The following is a 1,519-nucleotide window of genomic DNA, read 5'->3' as shown; positions in this document are numbered from 1 at the left end:
ATCACAATATCTTTTAAATATATGTTCAATTTCTGTCCAAAAAAATTTAACATAAATACAGTCATAAAACAAATGTGAAATTGTTTCTGTGACAGCTTTACAGAAAGTACAAGATTCATCAAAGTCATTCCTATACCTTTTAATAAATTGATTTGTTGGATATATTTGATGAATTATTTTAAAGTTAACTTCTTTTACCTTGTTAGTGACTAGATATTTATTACTGTGAGTCCACACCAATGACCAGTTAATATTCGTAAAGTTGCTATTCCAGTAAGACTGACAGCGAGGAAGCACAGGGCAATAAAAGATATTTTTGATAAACTTGTTGTTAAATTTTTTTTTATCTAAAATGTTAATACCGTTTATGAAAATGTCTTTTTTAGGAGGTATTTGTATAATCGGTCCATTCCTGTCTTGAAGGAGTCTAACAAAACCAACTGGAATTGTAGAGGATGTTTCCATCACCTTCCAAATGTATACATGTGACGTCATCCGCACTAACGAACGTAAGCGACGTAATCAGGGCTACATTAACAAACAGATAACGGACCGATAGCCGAGTGGACTTTGAATAGCTCTGCTTTCCAAATGCCTCGGCGCTTTAGCAAAAGGTGTGGAATGAAAATGTTTATTATGTGACTTCGAGAAGCAGCTTGGCCCGTAGTGGTAGCTTAAACTAGGCGTTAGCTAGAATGCTCATGTCCCCCCGGGCTAACAGTAGGAGCCGCTGTTAGCATAGCTAACGGGCTAAAAGCAGGAGCCGCTGTTAGCATAGCTAACGGTTATGTCCGCTGACCAGCGGCTGCCAGCTGGAGTAGAAGCTGCCGCTTCTTTTGCCTTATTAGCCAGCCGAACATTAGAATTCTGGTTGAATAAATTTGAAGCAGAGAAAATTAATTTTCATCGCAATTTTTATTACTGCGTTGGATATTAAAATAATCGCAGAATGGGAATGTGCTTGCCGTGCCTTGGTGGAGCAGCGGACGACGTTGTCGTCACCCCGGATCCAGTAAGTTAATGCTATTTATCACATTTCCCTTCAGATATAGCGCCAAATAAGCCCCAAAAATAAAGGTCAGAAATATACAAATGTCACGTTACTATTTCCCAAACTGCATATACGCTAATTAAAAACAAAAAGGCTTGTTATAAGCGCCTCACATGACGTCACAGCTCTAAAGTTTTCTGTTTCCTAAACAGGAGACAAGGAGGAGGCAGTTAGCAGAAGCTGCTGAGAAAAGACAAAAAGAGGTCAGTAAGGATGTTTATTATGTTACGATTTAATATCTGATATTGTGTCACATTTAAGGCATTAAGGAACTTTACTGCTAAATATTACTGCCATATTGGTCTATTGCTGCAAATCTATCATATATATCTAAATTATGTCGCATCGAAACGAAGTTTATAATTGTGATGTAAATAGCAGTTTGCATTCTTTTCTTTTTTACATCTAAGTATCTGATAAGTTTGACTTTTTGGAAGATTACTTTCTTCTTATTCTATCTTAGATTGT

The 1,519-nt window shown here is 36.7% G+C and overlaps 1 protein-coding gene across 1 annotated transcript in view; it reads left to right on the top strand.

Moving 5' to 3' along the window:
• The first annotated feature begins 756 nt into the window (after window positions 1–756).
• svip (small VCP/p97-interacting protein) overlaps window positions 757–1,519 on the top strand; it is a 5,439-nt gene continuing 4,676 nt past the window's right edge. The window contains exons 1-2 of the mRNA XM_015393771.1: window positions 757–1,012; window positions 1,204–1,254. Of these exons, the coding sequence (XP_015249257.1) occupies window positions 950–1,012; window positions 1,204–1,254 (114 nt within the window). The 5' untranslated portion in view covers window positions 757–949. The remainder of the gene's footprint in view (window positions 1,013–1,203; window positions 1,255–1,519) is intronic.

Source organism: Cyprinodon variegatus, unplaced genomic scaffold (assembly GCF_000732505.1).
Source record: "Cyprinodon variegatus isolate N-32 unplaced genomic scaffold, C_variegatus-1.0 Scaffold656, whole genome shotgun sequence".
In the NCBI taxonomy this organism is placed as follows: domain Eukaryota; kingdom Metazoa; phylum Chordata; class Actinopteri; order Cyprinodontiformes; family Cyprinodontidae; genus Cyprinodon; species Cyprinodon variegatus.
This window is presented reverse-complemented; position numbering and strand designations above follow the sequence as displayed.